This window comes from Sus scrofa, chromosome 16, assembly GCF_000003025.6.
Source record: "Sus scrofa isolate TJ Tabasco breed Duroc chromosome 16, Sscrofa11.1, whole genome shotgun sequence".
In the NCBI taxonomy this organism is placed as follows: Eukaryota; Metazoa; Chordata; class Mammalia; order Artiodactyla; family Suidae; genus Sus; species Sus scrofa.
This window is the reverse complement of record NC_010458.4, coordinates 52,295,444-52,310,775: the sequence shown is the minus strand read 5'-3', so window position 1 is coordinate 52,310,775 and position 15,332 is coordinate 52,295,444. Positions and strand designations below refer to the sequence as shown.

The following is a 15,332-nucleotide window of genomic DNA, read 5'->3' as shown; positions in this document are numbered from 1 at the left end:
AAAGCCCTAAAGACACAGCAGGGAAGAGCTGGGTAAGGCAACACGACTGGCTTGTGACAACGGTCCCCTAAGACATCTGCACAGAGACCATCACCCTTCTATCTCTGACCCTCGAACCAGAACCAGAGGCAGGACCTCTCAAAATCTGTTAGATAGGAAATGGCTTAGCTTCTCAACACCTAGAAGAAGCCTAATTTTCTAAAACACATTTCTGAATTTTAAAAGAAAAAGCTTATTGAGTCATTTTTGACGGGTCATTTTAGGAAGTTCCCAGTTAGGGCTGTTTCTAAAATTATTAAGTTCCTGAATCCCAAAACAAGTCTGTTTGTTTCAAAATGCCAGTAAAGCAACACTAAACCAGATCAGGGAGAGGACTGCTTTGTTGCACACCAGCCCTGTGTAATTCCTAAGACTTCACTCTTCTCAATTCTCAAGGCCACCCACGAAAGAAAGCAACACTTCCTGCTGACTACGCCTGCCCAAAATACTACCTACCACCATATTTGACGACCTCAACTCTTATTAGAATGCTTATATAAGCCAGGTCTTTTTCAGAAAAACTAGACCTTTAAAAATGAAAGGCAGCCCACTGTGGTCGAAAATACCTAGGCCAATTAACAACTTTGACAAGTAGCTTGGACTGTTGAGTAACAGTTTCCTCCTCTGTAAAAAGGGCATAAAGACACACACACACACACACACACACACACACACACACACATACACCCCTCAGATCTGCTGGAAGGGTCCAATGAGATTACTGCAAAGTGCTTATCACAGTGCCCACAAATGGCAGCAATGATGCGCTTCCTCGTTCGTGGAAAACACTGACCAAAAACAGTAGGCTGGGACCAAAAAAGAAAAAAAAAATCTCACCGAATTGCCAGCAACTTTTGTCTCAGTCCAGGCTGATCTTCAATGCTGACAGCCCTGAGCCCTCTCTGTTCAACCATTCCCAGGAAGGGGCTCAACCTTCAAATGCAATTCAACAGTTCCCTTAACTCCAGCAGCAGAAACTCAGGGCACACAGGTGCACCTCTTTCACTAAGCAGATACCTGCCGTTTCACTTCGACATCATGTGCTGTGGCTACTGTAGAGGAATATTTCATGGTTTTGAGAACTTGTAAAATCCCCTTACCCTGTGCAAATTTTCAAAATACTGGGAAAGTAGCCATGATACACAGAGTATACAGCAGCATTTAAATTGGCAATAGAGTGAAAACAGATGTCTGAGTATGAAGGAATAACATTATTTTTAGAAGCCTAAACACAACTGGGTGGGTGGGCAAGTTTCAGCATTTTCTGGTTAGGACAATGTTAATATCAAGTTTGCAAACCACAAAAAAGCTCCCCACTTTTCCTGAATAAAATGTGGTTTATTAAAAGGTGCGATACAACACACCATCATTTCACCAGCAGTCTGTTCCGAGGAGAGTGCTTCAAAGGCTTTAATCCAGTGAATAAAAAGAGGGAAAAGGCACATTATATGAAAGAGTTTGCCACTACTCTGAGATGGCAAAAGAGAAAAATTCAAGTTCAGGACATCAGAATCCTGATTTCATCCACCCTAACAACTCCCACCTCTCTGCTGCGGGACACTTGTGGGCACCGTAACATGAAAAGAGCATGGGCTTTGGACTAAGAGTTTCAGTTCTGACAATTCGAGGATTACATTAAACCACTGTGGCAAAGCTCATCACTCATGATGATGATGATGATGATGATAAGAATTAAGAGCAGAGAGCAAAGGACATATGGCTACTTTTCTTGGGAATCAGCCTCAGGTTTTCTAGGAACTCTTTCAATTCTGAGGCACTCTAAACCCTCCCTCCTCTCCCCGCGCCACTGTGTGTGTGTGTGTGTGTGTGTGTGTGTGCCACTGTGTGTGTGTGTGCCACTGTGTGTGTGTGTGTGGTAAGAACACCCATGAGAGAAGAACCTTTGCAGAAAGCTAAGAATTCTTATTTATTCTCTCCAGACTTCATTTCTCACATTCTCATTTCCTGAATAACAGGGATTGGCCACACTAAGCCATGTTCCCTACTTTTTTCTTAAAAATTAGCCAATTTCTGTCGGGTCAGTGTGGAAGGGCAAGACCACTGCTTGCCAGAGCCAAATATGGGAAGGGGTCAATGACAGGAGCTACCACATGAACTCGAGCTGTCAAGGGACAGCAAGAGGGGAGAAAACAAAACGTACTGTGAACCCGCCACCTCGCAAAGTACATGGGAAAAAACAAGAGACTCCAAAGCTGTGTGTGGGCAGTGGGGAAGAGGGACAATAACATCTACTTAACGTTCAGGGTGTAATTCATCTTTTGGCAACAGGTTTAAAACCTTCTAAAGCACCACCTTTCCTGTAACTGGACTAAACCAAGGCCAGCTAATCTTAACTCCGACCCCCTTTGCAACTAAGGGTCAAGGACACTTGAATACTCACACGATTGGAGAAGGATGAGAAGATCACCTTCAGCAGTCTGTGGGCATTAAACAATATTTCCTTCTCCTTCACTGCTGGAATCTTCTACTTTGAAAGTAACACCAACACTAAGCCTAAGGCTTCATTACTTAACTATGTAGGAAGTTCGTAAACATCTTAGTCTCAGTTTCCCCTTCTTACAGATGAAGCCACTATGCACCTTGTAAGAATCAAATGCAATCAATAATCTATGTAAGCCACATGACATAGTTCATGGCACACCGCAAGGGCCCCAGAGAGGGAACTTGTAAATCTTATATTCTGCTTGTGAGGCTTTCAGACCAGCCACATGGGTAAGCACCCAGCCTGTGAGTCTCTCATCTGTTTGATCCATGGATCACTGACACAACTCTCTACCTGTGTGTTCATTCAGGACAGAATAAAACACACTCACAAAGCAGAGGTAGAAAACTTTATTTTGATGAAGCGTCGGTGATCCACAGCATGAGAAAGCTGTATCAAGTGCAGAAGAATATAAGGTTGATCACAGACTCGGTTACTCACTAGCTATGTGGTCATGGGCAAGCTGTTTGACCTTGTTGAGCCTCCAGTGTCTCAACGTGAAATAAGGACAGGCCCTACCTTTCAAGTCCCGTCTGAGTGCTAAATGAAAAACCGCTTTATCAAATGATTAAAAGTATCTAGCACAAGTAAACGCTCTACACATGGTACATTATTTTTTATTATTATTACTATTAGTGAATGTATCAAAGGATAAAACATCATCCTTCACACTAAGAGATCTAGCCCACAAAAATCTGGAGGAGACTCTTGTGGCCAACCAGTGGGTTTTCCTAAACCACACATTAAGAACCACTGGCTAGACCACCATGATGCAGAGGTTTGAGTCAAACAGGGGTTTCCCCCATAGCTCTGTTTTCTCTCACATCTGCCTCCTCTATTAACTTTAAAATATTATTTCAGCCCGAGGCAATGGCTGCAGTAGGTGGTGTCACATACTGTCATGCCACAGAAAATTAGTTCATTCTGTCAATTATAACAGTACTCATGAGGATTAAATAATTTATGTCACCAAATCTTCAACCTGATCAAAGTTCTTCCAAAGTTCCTATTTATTTATGTATTTATTTTTGCTTTTTAGGGCTGCTCCTGCAGTACATGGATGTTTCCAGGCTGGGATCAGATCAGAGCTACAGCTGCCGGTCTACACCACAGCCACAGCAATGCAGGATCCGAGCCACGTCTGCTACCTACGCCACAGCTCATGGCAACACCGGATCCTTTACCCACTGAGCAAGGCCAGGGATCGAACCTGCGTCCTCATGGATCCTAGTCAGATTCGTTTCTGCTGAGCCACAACTCCTAGAGTTCCTATTTATTAATGATTGACCTTTGACCCCATCCTTCTTATAATAAAGGACCTGCTAAAAATTATTCAAGGAAATTTGGAGATATTTTATAAAGAATAGTTGGAGGAAAAAAGTACAAAGCAATATACTTTCTAAGATATATGCATAAGCAGTCTCTCAGAACAACTACAGAGGGAACCTGAAACACACACACACCAAGCTAAGGTTCACGTTAACACTCTGTCTCAGCTACTAACACCGTAGGAACAATTACTAAATTCTGAACTACCAATGGATCACTTAATTCCTAAACTTTATGATTTGTCTGGCAGAAGTTTTGAATCATTTAGCCCTTTCTAAAAGGTTTCTTTATAGATCATTTTAGGGAACAGAATACTCAAGACAAGGGGGTATGTTAAATAATGATATTCCAGTCACATTCAGATGTGCCATTAACCAAATGAGTCATTAGTTCACATGTGCCTTAAAAAGAAGGCAGGGGGAAGGGCCTCCAAGATACACATGTTTCTCCATTAATGAATTTTGGCACAATAACTTTTATGTCTATCACCTGGGGGCGAGGATTACTTCACATTTGGGAAACTGAGTGTAACTTTATAGGTGATACAGCATTGCCTAGCAAAGGCTGAACTTTTTTGCCAAGGAGGAAAGAGTGAAGTAACTAAGACCTGCCAAGAACACATGTGAGAGAGTTAATGAGAAATGCCTGTGCATGTCTTTCCTGGTTCAAGCAAGAGGGCTAAACAATAAAACTAAACTAATTAGAACACAAGAACAGTATCAAACATCTCCAATGTTTCTCATCAAGTTCACAGAGTTTACTGGTCTAGGGAAGTTACACTCGAATCTGAAATGGTCCAGGAGCGTAATCTGCTCTAGAAAAGTCACTTAAGTATTGTTTAGAATCATATCTGCGTCATTTTAATGAAAAATTATGGGAAATCTACCGAGGAAACTGAGACTGTGCCTTCTCTAGATCTCTACTGATGGCTCAAAAATGTAAAATGATGCTTCGCTGAAAAACTAGGGCTTGGATTTTGGAAATTTTATCAAATAAGAATAAAAAGTCAATTTCTGATTAAGGTTTTAATTAACTGGCGGCCTTGCAGAAGCGTTTCATGTTTTTAAAAAGTCAGATCATTTTCTACAAAAAAAGCCTTTTCTACTTTAAAAAATAGCTACAGATTACACATTGTGACATATTTGCTCCAAGACTTCAACTTAAAAAAATTTTTTTTCACTAATGCTATGATTTCAGATCAACAGAACACTCTAAGGCAACATTAAAAAGTTGAGAACAAAACACAAAGAGCCCATAAAACAGATAAATCATAAAGTTACCTCTATATCCTGGATAATCTTTGGGTATAATGACCTATAAAATGAATTGGGAGGGCCATCTGTGGGTCTGTTTTTAAACAGGTACTGATCCCTGGCAAATAAAAACAAACAGATGTTACATTTTTGCACATAAAAGGCTGAATTTATTGAAATGTGGTGCTTACAAAGATGTATCTTTCGAGTCTTTTGACTTGCACTGAGCTTTAACAGTTCAAAAGCAGGATGTGTGACAATTAAATGTTCATGTTAGACAGACGTTTACTTCCGCTTACACTTAACATGATCCTAATCTTTCATTTTCTTAATACTCAACACAATAACCTCGCCTTTCCCTCTATAGTTTAACAAAAAGCATTAATGCAGCTTTGAGAAAAATCGAAGTTAGTACACACCAAACTTCTTCCCATAAGGAAAGACAACACAGCCCTAACCATCACTCACCCCACTAGCTACCTGCAACGCTCTCTTTGTCCGCGCTGGCTGCGCGCGGTCCCTGACAGGTATGGAGCTACGGAGCTAGGAGCTACGAAACGAAGCTGTACATCAGATAAGGTTGCCTCGGAAAAATCCCACCCGCTCTACCTCCCGTCTTCAACCAAGGGCAATACATCTAACAGCAAAACTGCATTATTTGATTTTCTCGTGTTTTCTCGTTCTCATCTATCTTTTGGTAATGGTAGCGGCACCTCAGGAAAAGGTGAAAGGAGAAGCATATTCACATAGCTTTGAAAAGCCCAATCACTCATTCAAATTATCCAATACTTTCTAACGGATATAGAGGAAATAGAACCTATCTATCCTAACTGATATAGAGGAAATACGCATTTCAGAAGGGGTTATTTTAACAACTTTAACTTTCTGCCCCTGACTCCTGACCACTCATCTCTTCCCATTTGCTTTAAGATAGGCCAACACATTTGGTAAGTATAACTGCTTTTTTTTTAGTAATCAGAGAACCTTTTTTCGCGAGAATATATAATCCAAATACTTACCACCCTCTTCTTTCTGAAAGTCCCTTCCATAGAGGGTCAGTGCGCACCATTCGTTCGATCAGCTTCTTCCACAGCATGCCTTCGGAGATCACTCGCTGCCATTCTTTACACACCAGCTCTGCTGCACACAGAGACCTGGCATCCAGGTAGGAAAGAATGTTTTCTGCTATGTGATCTAAGCCTTGCTCTACAAAACAGAAAGGGCAGTGAAGGAATGGGAAGGGAGATGCAAATGTAGTACCAGTGACCGTTTCCTTAAAGGTAAGAGGCATAAAGAAATCCTGAACTGGGAGATGTGCTTGAGTAAGATCAAAAGTTCTGCAGATACACAAGTGCATGAGTACATACACACACACACACACTTCTTTTGGGTTCTGGTTTTTTAAGACGAAACAACTGACGGCAACAGTTCCTATGTGGAAGTCAATCCTGGACCATTCTATGTTTGTCAGATATTATAACAAAAGATTTCTTTTCTTTCTTTCTTTCTTTTTTTTTAATTACATAACTCTATGGGGTAATGACAGCCCAAATGTAACAGATGAGGCAGAGAGGCAAAAGGTGTCAAGGTCTTGTAACTATAAGTGAAGCCGAGACTAGAATTCTAATCTTTTGCTGCACAAGTTTGTGTTCTTTCCCTTCTGATTTACTAGATCATCCTATTAATCCTGACCTAGTGAATTGCTTCGAGTTAAAGAGACAAAAAGGTAAAACGCGGACGCATCTGAAAAAGCTTATGAAAAATTAAACGACAATCCAAGAATTAAGTTAGGTGTACTCTGATTTTTGCCAATCATTTCTCCATCTTCTCACAGAGGTAAAATCCTCAAAACATGAACCGCGTGCCTAAAAATTCGAACCTTAAGAGGTTTACCCTACACAATGCACGTATCCTCTCAAAGACAACCACTATCCAGCCTTTGCCTGACATGTGCCCGTCACAAAGGTGACGAGGTAAAGAAGATCCCTGTGGTCAACAGAGCGGCTGCCCGCAAACGCCCATCCTGTGGGTTCTAGGCATCTCCTCTGCAGCTACAAGAAACAGAGGTCATCCCCAGGCCTTCTCTGTGGAGGAGTGGGAACACCAAACACATAGCTAGAAAATTCCAGTTTCAGGTCTAGGTTCACCATGCAGCAGTTCTATAGCACGAAACAAATATTTAAACAATTACTGAAACGTCCCTGCCTCTTGTTTTTTTTACCACATAAAATGGTAGGCACTATCTGCAAAAATCCATAAGGTTCTATGAAAAGATTTTAAAGACAACAAAGTACCATTCAAGGTTAACATGTGTTCTCTTTTAAGATAAACGGAAGCAGGAGAGTACTAACTTGACAGGTCTCGGTAAATCGTTAAACTCGCAGAGCCTGAGATTCCTCATCTGCATAAAATGGGGACAACATTCTCTGCCGTTATTGTGAAAATATCAAACTGAGATGATGCATAAAACATGCTTCCCAAACCAAGATTTCTTTCATCCCTAAGATGACTATTTACACTGTTGCTTATGGTTTACAGGCGCCTCACACACTAACTCTCCGACTCTGCTCTGGGTCTAACACCCAGGTTGTGATGTGATAATGAAGATTACAACTACCCTGAGGCCACTATCTCTTCTTGCACGTGTCACTACATCGCAGTTAATGCAGTCAAAGATTACACTGCCTTCATCTAAGAGGCGTTACCGCAGCAGACTCCCAAGATGGCCGTGGCTGAATTAAAACCTTAGACGCCCCCCCCCCCCCCCGCCAGGACATCTATTAAAACAATTCCCCCTAATTCTGGTTTGTACAGCTAGTTTAGAAGTAGCGGTCAGCTTCATGCAGAAGTTTATAGTTATCCTCACTATAATGCACCTTCAAAACTTTATCTGACCCTTCCACTTCAGCCTCTGCAGTTCTGACTCTGTCCTCCACCGCAGATCGGCCTCACGGGCAAGTGTATGAGGTCTTTATCCCACGTTGTTGGCAAATACGTCAAGTGGGTCAGAACCAAGGACAGCACCCCTGATTCTCTATTTCCCTCCAGGCTGTCATTCATCCATTCAGTAAATATTCACAAGGTACCAATGCTCAGCCACCAGGTCTATAAGCATCTGGATTTTATACTATTATTCAGCCTACATCCTCTATTCAGTCCCCACGGATATTTTTGAGAAATTTTGCCCCATGTTTCTGACTTCTTAGTCTCATAACTTTATCCAGAAAGGAAATCAGGTGAATTTGGCATACTTTTTGTGTTTTCTTGCTGCTGCTTACTATATAAAGTTGGTATTGCAATTTTGTGTTTACAACTTGGCACGAGCTGTTTTGTGTCTCTTTTTAACATATATAACCCATGTTCATGATAGAAAAGCTGCAGAATGAATATAAGCAAGTATTTTCAAATCCCTAAACCTCTCCCGTCAGAGATAACGGCTCATCGACATTCTGTACACTATATCCTTCCAGGCTTACACAACCCTGCATGGTCGTTTCAACAAAACAGCGAATTAACTTTTATTAGTCCGTTTGAGAATTAGGCTAGAATGGAACACCAAATTTAGCAGCCAATTGTCTCCCAAATACACCTTTCTCCACCTCTCCAAACCAGGAAGTCTGCGTATCAATCACCTCTGGGTACTACCAAGCGAGGGTAGCAAGCACGGTTGTATAAGCTGTATGAACACAATTGTAGCCAGCAGCTCTGCCTGCTGGCTTTTGATTACTTCTCAATGGTCCCCAATTCGGAAAACCACAACTACAGGTTTTGTACTGGCCTGATATACAGTTTCCTTAGGTCTACTTGTTTACAGGAGGTATGTGTTTCTTTCTAGTTTTAAAACCACTCTTAGGAGTTCCTATGTGGTTCAGTAGGTTAAGGATCCAGTGTTGTTCCCCCCCAGTGGCTCAGGTCGCTGCAGTGGCACGAGTTCAATCCCTGGCTTGGGAAATTCCACATGCTGCAGGCATACCCCACTCCCCCCAGAAAAGAAAAAAAAAAAAAAAAAGCCAAAAAACAAAAAACACTTTTCTTAGTGGTGAAAGAAAAAAGAAGTTAAATGAGGAGTGAAAATCTCTTGTCTCTATTATCACTCCACCCTTTATTCCAAGCACACTATCCCTTCCCTCTTCATACTCCTGTACCAAATGGCTAATAATCTTGTTTTCAACTCTCCCAAGTTACTTAACCATTTTGGGCAATTTCACATTATCTGAGGCTTGGCCTTCTTGATACCATTCTCAAAGGTTCAGGCTACCTTTTTGTGTATCTCCATGCCCCTTTCTGCCATCTTCTGTCCAAGTGTATGTAAAATCAGGGAAATCCATGGATAATCACATGGATTATCTTGTGCCTCTCCACTGCTAGGACTGACAAATTATTAATCAGAATTTCAAACTTAAGATGGTTCTATTTGTGCCTCTCCATTGACAGGACTGACAAATTATTAATCAACATTTCACATTTCAGAATCTCTCTATCCTATTTAATCATACTTTCTCTTAAAGTCTCTAACCATGGTCCAATCAACTTAGTCTTTCTCTGAATTTTTCTAATTCTGGGGTACTTACCTGACTATTTTCTAGTTTCTACAGTTAATCTTAGAACACAGTCACTTTCCAAGGTTTGCGTTACTTTGCAATCACTAACCAAATCCTCCTAATTGGCAATAACCCCCCTGCCACCCACCCAATTTCCATCTTGTCTTGAATAGCAAGGCATCCCCCTGGTCGGTATGTGAACTGGGAAAGCAGCATCCAAATCTTCCACCTGGCTGGGTGGGCCTTTGAGCTGGTTCTCAGAAGCCTGGGTGGTTATATTTGAATCACTCAGGGTTACCAATTTTAGAAACAGCAGCAGCAAAAACAGATCCCTGGATAGTCTCCTGATCTACTGAATCAGAATCTCTAGATAATGGGCCCAGGAATCTATATTGTTAAGAAGTAGCACCCGATAATTCTGACATGCTGGGAACTACTGCTTTGCAGCAAGAATATCCCTTTTGGTCCTCACTGACTTCCCCTCACCTCAAATATCTCCTACCACTGAGTTTCTGCACAAACTCATGACTAGACGCATACCTCCTATTCTTTCAAATGCCACTGCTCCAATTCAGCAACATCTCGGTGAAATCTATGAGATTTGATTCATTTCTTTTTGTTAACACTTTAAATTCACTTCATCCTTTTAGGAGGCAGCACGTTTCAGTCTCTTGGAAAATGCACTGGCCACAGAGCCATATCTCCTGGGTTAAAGCAAATCAGTTTTCCTTTTTGGATCTCAGTCTTCCATAAAATAGGAATGATATCAAATGCCTAAGGTGGATTATCTCATAGAGTCTGCAGGATAAACTCTCAATAGCCCCATTTTATGGAGAAGGAACTTCCCAACCTTGCTGGGAAGGTTAATAAGAGGAGGTTATTAAGGAGCCAGAGACAGAGCAGCTACCCAATGAATGTCATTCTCTCTTCTTCCCTCTTCCAGAAATCATCTTAGCTCATATTGTTGGTCCAGGAAGCTAAGCTGTATTCCTCTTTTTTTGTCATTTTCTGCAGAGAAAAATATTACACATCTCCCCTAGCAAATCGCTAAGCCCTTTCTAATAGCTTGGAGCAAGTCTCATACCCCTTAAATACTTAAAAAAAAATAGAAATCACACAACTTCTATTTGGGCACTTTAGAGCAGCTTACACCAGGAGCCAGGCAGACCTTGCCACTTTCTGGTTTCAAAGCCTATTCAGGACAAAGAGGTTACTGAGTAAGGTGGGCTAAAAAGTGCTCTGAGGTGTTAAAATGAAGCATTTTCTTAAGTACCAATGTCTGGCTCTCATTTACTCTACCGTGCTGAGACTCCCCCATCCCCCCCCCACCACTCCCCCCTTCCAAGGCAACAAGAGGACACATTATGGCCTCAGAAAATGAGTCCAGAATACTGCACACACAGTGCTGAAGAAGTGCTGCTGTTGCTAATTATACACACCAGATGAAGGTCTGGAAAAAATTCAATAATAAATTAAAAACAATTAAAAGGCAAAAATTTCAAAGCTCAATATGTAAATAACACTGTACCAAAATGAAACTCAAATGTGAATGTCAGTTCAATGCCCTTGACTATAGCCAGTTTTAAGACAGCTGCTTAGATCATACAATTACAGAAACTTTTATTATTTTAGAAACACATTTCAAAGAGCAGCTGCAAAGAAATTTCCTTCCCCACCCACCCCTGCTGTCCCTTCCCCCTAGATTTTACTGATCTAGCTGTAAAATCTGAAGTTAGAAACCTTTTGAAAGAATTCTTTCCTGACAGCAACAGTTCGTCAGTGGAAGCCTTTTACTTGGAATATACTGACCTACGGATTCAGCCAGAAATGGAGTGAAATAATGCTTAGGTCACCAAGTCCAACATTTTGTTATGCCCACGAAGTGGCATACACACCTACCTAAATGATGTCAGGATGAATCAATTCGGAAATCAGTGGGTGAATAATTAAAACTTCCTGGCAATAAATTGTATTACCCCTAGAGAAGCAGGTGTTTCCTGCCTCTGGGCTTTTTTTTTTAAACTGCTATCCTCAGAATACCCACCAGATGCCAGGCATATTATATACATTGCCTTTAATTTTCCCTATATCCCATAAACAGTATTATTATTCCCACACAGATAAGGAAACGGAGGCTCCAAAAAGCGAGCTCACATAACTATTTAGTGCAGGGGCTGGGGTTCAAACTGGGGAGCTGTCAAATCCAACAGCCATGCTCTCTTCCATGATGTCACACTGGATCTTTGGTCCTGCATCTAGCCTAGAGCCTACGCTCTGCTTCTTTCATATCTCCCAAGACCTCTGATCCGGTCTCTGTCGCATTTATAGTCCGTAAGAGTTGATCAGCCTAACTTGGGGATGCGACCAATGAATAAGCCACAGCGAGGAACCTAGGTGTTTCGAAAATTCTTAATTGCTTAGACACCTCACCAAACGGCTCACCGATGCTTATCATCCTTTTTGAAGTACAATCTGCCTCTACTTCAAATGGTATAAATTTTCCCTTTAACAACAGTTCTTACAAACCACAAAACTTAGCCTGCAGAAATTGACATTGCAGACTAAACATTTACCATGATTTTTAGAAAAGCATATCATAATTATCACTTTTTCCACTGAACCAAAAGGAGCCAGAAACCACAAACATTTTCCATTTTCCCTATACTGACAGGTATGATATTCACAGTAAGCATTACAAAGTCAAAACTATAGACCATTTTTATAAAATTAATGACTTTCACAATCAAGAGACGTCTCAAGTTAACTGTCAATTTCAACAAAGTAAAAACTCAAACTCAGGATCATCTACAATGAAAGCTAAACACCAAACTAAACTAATGATTAGTAAGTTGTTCCACACATTATTAAATCTAAGTCTGAACAAACACATGCCCTAATGCTCTTAAGGCAGGGTCTGTGCTAAGGAACTAATGCCAGGTTTAATCCAAGTCTACTAGACACTAACACAATCAACTTGGCCAGCTTGTCCCCAGCTATTAGATTCATATGTATGATATATACTGACATATGTATATATGTTCAGATCAAATCCTGTTAAAACAAATAGCATTTTAACAAAAATATTTCCATGTCCTGGCCAATGGTCCATTCAGTTCATGTAATATTCAATACCACAAAATTCCCCTTTAACAGAGATATGGACAATGCCTTAAAATTTGCTGTAATGAAAACTGAATTGTATGCAATTATACTAACCATATTTATATACATAACACATGTTCATCTGTTCTGTCTCTTCTCCAATTCTGTATACTCCCCAAGAGAAGGGGTTGCCTCTGAACTACACTCTGCAAATCAAGAGAACTTCAACAGTGCCACCTCGTGGATATTCTGTAAATATAAGCTGAGTTCCCTGGTACTCCAGGATGTTTGAGGCAAATTATAGGGGAAATAAAATAAGCTACAACAATAGAAAGCAAACAACACCCCCCTCCCCAATTTGCATGGGAAAAAAAAATGGAGACATATTTAAAAGCACTTATGAGGAACGAGTACAATTGCCAACTTTAACAACGACCTTGTGGAGTTCCCGTCATGGCTCAGCAGAAATGAATCTGACTAGGAGCCATGCAGGTTTGATCCCTGGCCTCGCTCAGTGGGTTAAGGATCCAGCATTGCTGTGAGCTGTAGTGCAGGTCACAGACATGGCTTGGATCTGGCGTTTCTGTGGCTGTGGTGTAGGCCAGCAGCTGTAACTCTGATTCAACCCCTAGCCTGGGAACCACCATATGCCACAGGTGCGGCCCTAAAAAGACAAAAACAAACAAACAAAAAACGGACCTTGTCTTTCCTTGGTGTGAGATGTAGCCTGAGTTAGTAGAAAGATCTGGATGAGGGGGGTTCTGAGTTCCCTCGCTGTACACACAGAGGAGCTGCAGGACACATGCACTCATCTTACTCATTCACCTGTAATTCTCGCTCTCAGACAGTTAAGAGCCTATCTTTTTCCTTCTCTCCCAATTCCTCTCTTATAATGAAAAGTAAATGTTACTGAACTGGATTGTAAGCCATGCATTCTATACTTGGGGCCAATTTAAAGAACTATCCAGAGTAACCTTAACTGGAAGTGATTTCAGCTTTGGCACTAACTTTTATCAACCCCCACCATCACCCACCCACACAATTAGCACAATGACAATTAGCACAAGACGAATGACCTTAGGCATTTCACCCACTTTTTCTGGATGTTTGGTTTCACAATCTACACAGTAGGAAATAGCACTAAATGATGGCTAAACATCTTCAACAGCCTTAAACATCTCAAACATCCTTAAACGTTTCTACTGTAGTAAGTAAACTTAAATTTTGGAAGGGGGATTGGCGATTAGAGGCTCTTCTGCCAATGTGCAGCCCCAGGTTTCGGGCCTGAGACATGAGCCTGGGCCCTGTGCGCTGTGAAGTCCTTCGATGTGTGGTACTGATGCACTCGAAATCACAAACAAGCGAAGGGAGAAGCTACTCTTTGAGGAGCCACCCACAAGCTCTGACCAGGAGGACGGTCAGTAGCAATGCTACTGGTTTATCCTGGCTATTTCTAGGCCTCCCAGGGTGTGGCAGCTACAACCTCCAGGCTCCCCTGACCACGTAAGAGGAAAATGTTCTGGGCAGCACTCTCACATTCTCTTTAGGAGTGAAAGCTGGAGTTCCTGTCATGGTGCAGCGGAAACGAATCAAACTAGGAATCATGAGGTTGCAGGTTCGGTCCCTGGCCTCACTCCGTGGGTTAGGGATCTGGCATTGCCGTGAGCTGTGGTGTAGGTGACAGATGCAGCTCGGATCTGTCGTTGCTATGGCTGTGGTGTAGGCCGGCAGCTGTAGCTCCAATTCAACCCCTAGCCTGGGAACCTCCATATACCGCAGGTGTGGCCCTAAAAAAAAGGGGGGGGGAAATCTATTTAATCTAGCCAAATTTAAAGTAAACATTTTAAAAAATAAAGACTGAGAGAAAGAAAGAATTAACGAGTGATTACAAATCAAAGGGAGATGCACAGGCAGGGCACAGAGGATTTTTGGAGCAGTGCCACTATTCTGCATGACACTAAAATTGTAGATACATGTCTACGCATTTGTCTTTCTGAGATTAACAGTGCTGTGTCGATCATCTGTCAGTACTACGGCTTCATTAATGCAATGAGGCTATACTTTCAGTTTTGATGTGGGCTCTAGACAACCTGCTTTTTGCCTTTATCAGTACAGGCAAACATTTCCTAGAGAGACGCTAAATTTTACCTCCTCTTCAAGTTCCATATGTTAAAAAACAGTACGTGTCCCAAAGACAACTGTCTTACAGCGCACTCATTCATTCATTTCACCAACAGCTACTCGGCTCCGCCTAGGCTCTGGGGATGGGCACTCGTCCGCTTCTCAGCTCTGGAAAAGACACTTGTGATTACCTGGTAAAGCGGTAATGAAGTCCCGCTGCAACATGGGCTTCAGGTAAGAGTTAATATGTCCATGCTGGTAATGACACATTCGTGAAATAAGGTGTTCCACAAATTCCACTTGATCTGATTCAGACCACTGGTCAAAATATTTAATACACAAGTCTTTTTCTTTTTGATAGTTTCCTTCTGAGGGCCTCTTTCTGGAGACGATCACTGATGATGTTCCATTACTTATCTATTTTGGAAAGACAAAACAGTAATT

The 15,332-nt window shown here is 41.5% G+C and overlaps 1 protein-coding gene across 7 annotated transcripts in view; it reads right to left on the bottom strand.

The window, feature by feature from the left end:
• Window positions 1-15,332, bottom strand: part of FBXW11 (F-box and WD repeat domain containing 11) — a 125,493-nt gene that overhangs the window by 27,118 nt on the left and 83,043 nt on the right. For all 7 annotated transcript variants that reach the window (XM_021077115.1, XM_021077117.1, XM_021077118.1 and 4 more), the window contains 3 exons: window positions 15,080-15,305; window positions 6,144-6,330; window positions 5,152-5,242 (listed from right to left, as the gene is read on the bottom strand). In XM_021077115.1, coding sequence (XP_020932774.1) covers window positions 5,152-5,242; window positions 6,144-6,330; window positions 15,080-15,305 — 504 coding nt within the window. The remainder of the gene's footprint in view (window positions 1-5,151; window positions 5,243-6,143; window positions 6,331-15,079; window positions 15,306-15,332) is intronic.